At 69.8% G+C, this 1,674-nt stretch overlaps 1 protein-coding gene across 1 annotated transcript in view; it reads right to left on the reverse strand.

Moving 5' to 3' along the window:
• LOC102369777 (calpain-12-like) overlaps window positions 1-1,674 on the reverse strand; it is a 10,520-nt gene that overhangs the window by 7,003 nt on the left and 1,843 nt on the right. Inside the window, exons 8-12 of the mRNA XM_025193388.1 lie at window positions 1,361-1,542; window positions 1,049-1,227; window positions 946-957; window positions 504-712; window positions 208-370 (exon numbers count right to left, since the gene is read on the reverse strand). Coding sequence (XP_025049173.1) covers window positions 208-370; window positions 504-712; window positions 946-957; window positions 1,049-1,227; window positions 1,361-1,542 — 745 coding nt within the window. The remainder of the gene's footprint in view (window positions 1-207; window positions 371-503; window positions 713-945; window positions 958-1,048; window positions 1,228-1,360; window positions 1,543-1,674) is intronic.

Below are 1,674 nucleotides of genomic sequence, written 5' to 3' on the forward strand. Positions count from 1 at the left end.
GGATGGGGGTCAGCTGGGGAGGGCAAGACCCCCACCATGGGGGGAGCAGCCCCAGGCCGGTACACACACACACACACACACACACACACACACACACACACGCATACACTTGTGCTCATGCATGCACATGCTTGTGCACATACCCACATGCTCACACATGCACATGCACGCACGCCCACATGCTCATGCAGGCGCATACTCACGGACATGTACGCATGCCCCCCCCAGGCATGCATGCACACTCGCACACGCCCACTGGTGTCCCTGCACATGCGTGTGGACATGCTCACACACCAGGGGGCTGGGCATGGCCGGGGACGCGGGTACCTTCAGGGGCCTCGCATCCTCCCAGATCTCGTCCCCGATCTCCCTGGAAGACACAAGGCCGCGGCCGGCGGCTTCGTCACGCGGGACCGGGGGGCCACGTGTGGCAGCTCTGTGGCTGCAGCCTGCTCGAGCTCCCGGTGCCCCCCAGCCCCCTCCCCAAAATGCCCAGGACTCACTGGGCCGTGGGCGTGCGCTCGGCGAAGAGGCGCAGCACAAAGGCGGCCTCGTCCAGCGGGCGGTAGGTGCTGGGCACCACCAGGTAGTGCCCGGGCGGCAGGCGGCAGCGCAGCGTCACGTCCCGCAGGTAGGCGTAGGGCGTCTGGGCCACGGCCGGCAGCCTCGACAGCAGATCCCGTTGCCACGCCATGCTCGGGGCCGCCAGGTACTGCCGGAGACTAGACCTGAGCCACGGACCCGGCCACGGGGGTCGGACCCGGCTACGAGGGCATAGATGTGGCACGGACCCACCCAGCAGAGACCCAGCCAGGACCTGGCGTGGACCAGGCCACGGCCACGGTCCCGATTGACCTCAGGGACCCTGTCCCCACCCCGTGGCCTCTTGACGTGGTATGTCCCAGCTGGGGGGCTGGCGGCCCGTGCCCGGTCTCGGACAGTTACCTCCTCCGTCACCTGGAAGAGAGACCAGAGGGTGAGCGGGAGCCGCGGGGCCCCGATCCTGGCCGAGGGCAGGGCAGAGGAGGGCCCCGATCCTGGCCGGTACCTTCAGGATCGCGAGGCTGATGGGCAGGAAGTCCTGGCCCTGGCGCCGCACCTGGCGCCGGCCGCACTGGCTCAGGGACACCAGGAGGGTGCAGGTGGGCGCGGGGCCCGGACCCTCCCCCTCGGCCGCGTCCGGCTCCTCCAGGGCCACGTGGAACTGGGGGTTCATCCAGTAGGTCCCTGGCGGGGGGGTGGAGATTTGGGAGGGTCCCCCAAGAACGCAGCCCCTGGCTCCCCCAGCCCTGGTCTCTACCCCGATCACCCCACTTGGGAGGCTGGGGGGTAGGGAGGACGCCCCCTGCCCGGGCCGTACCCTGGGTGTGGTAGCTGCGGTGCCCCCCAGCGCTGTACCCGGCCACCCAGCGGCCCTGCAAAGTCTGGGAGCTCCAGCCACCGCCTTCCTCCTCCTCCTCCTCCGGCCCTGCCAGCACCTCCGGGCTCAGGCTGCAGATCTCCAGGGCGTCGAAGCAGCGGCGGAAATCGGACATCTGCATCCTGGGCGGACGGACAGCAGAGGCAGGTGACACGGGGCAGGGGCAGGGGGAGGGGGCACGGGCCGGGTCTGGAGTGCGAGGGTGTGATGTGACAGGGCCCCCACGCCAGCCTGGGAGTCCGTACAGCCCCGAG

The sequence above is a fragment of the Alligator sinensis genome, unplaced genomic scaffold, assembly GCF_000455745.1.
Source record: "Alligator sinensis unplaced genomic scaffold, ASM45574v1 scaffold107_1, whole genome shotgun sequence".
Classification (NCBI taxonomy): Eukaryota; Metazoa; Chordata; order Crocodylia; family Alligatoridae; genus Alligator; species Alligator sinensis.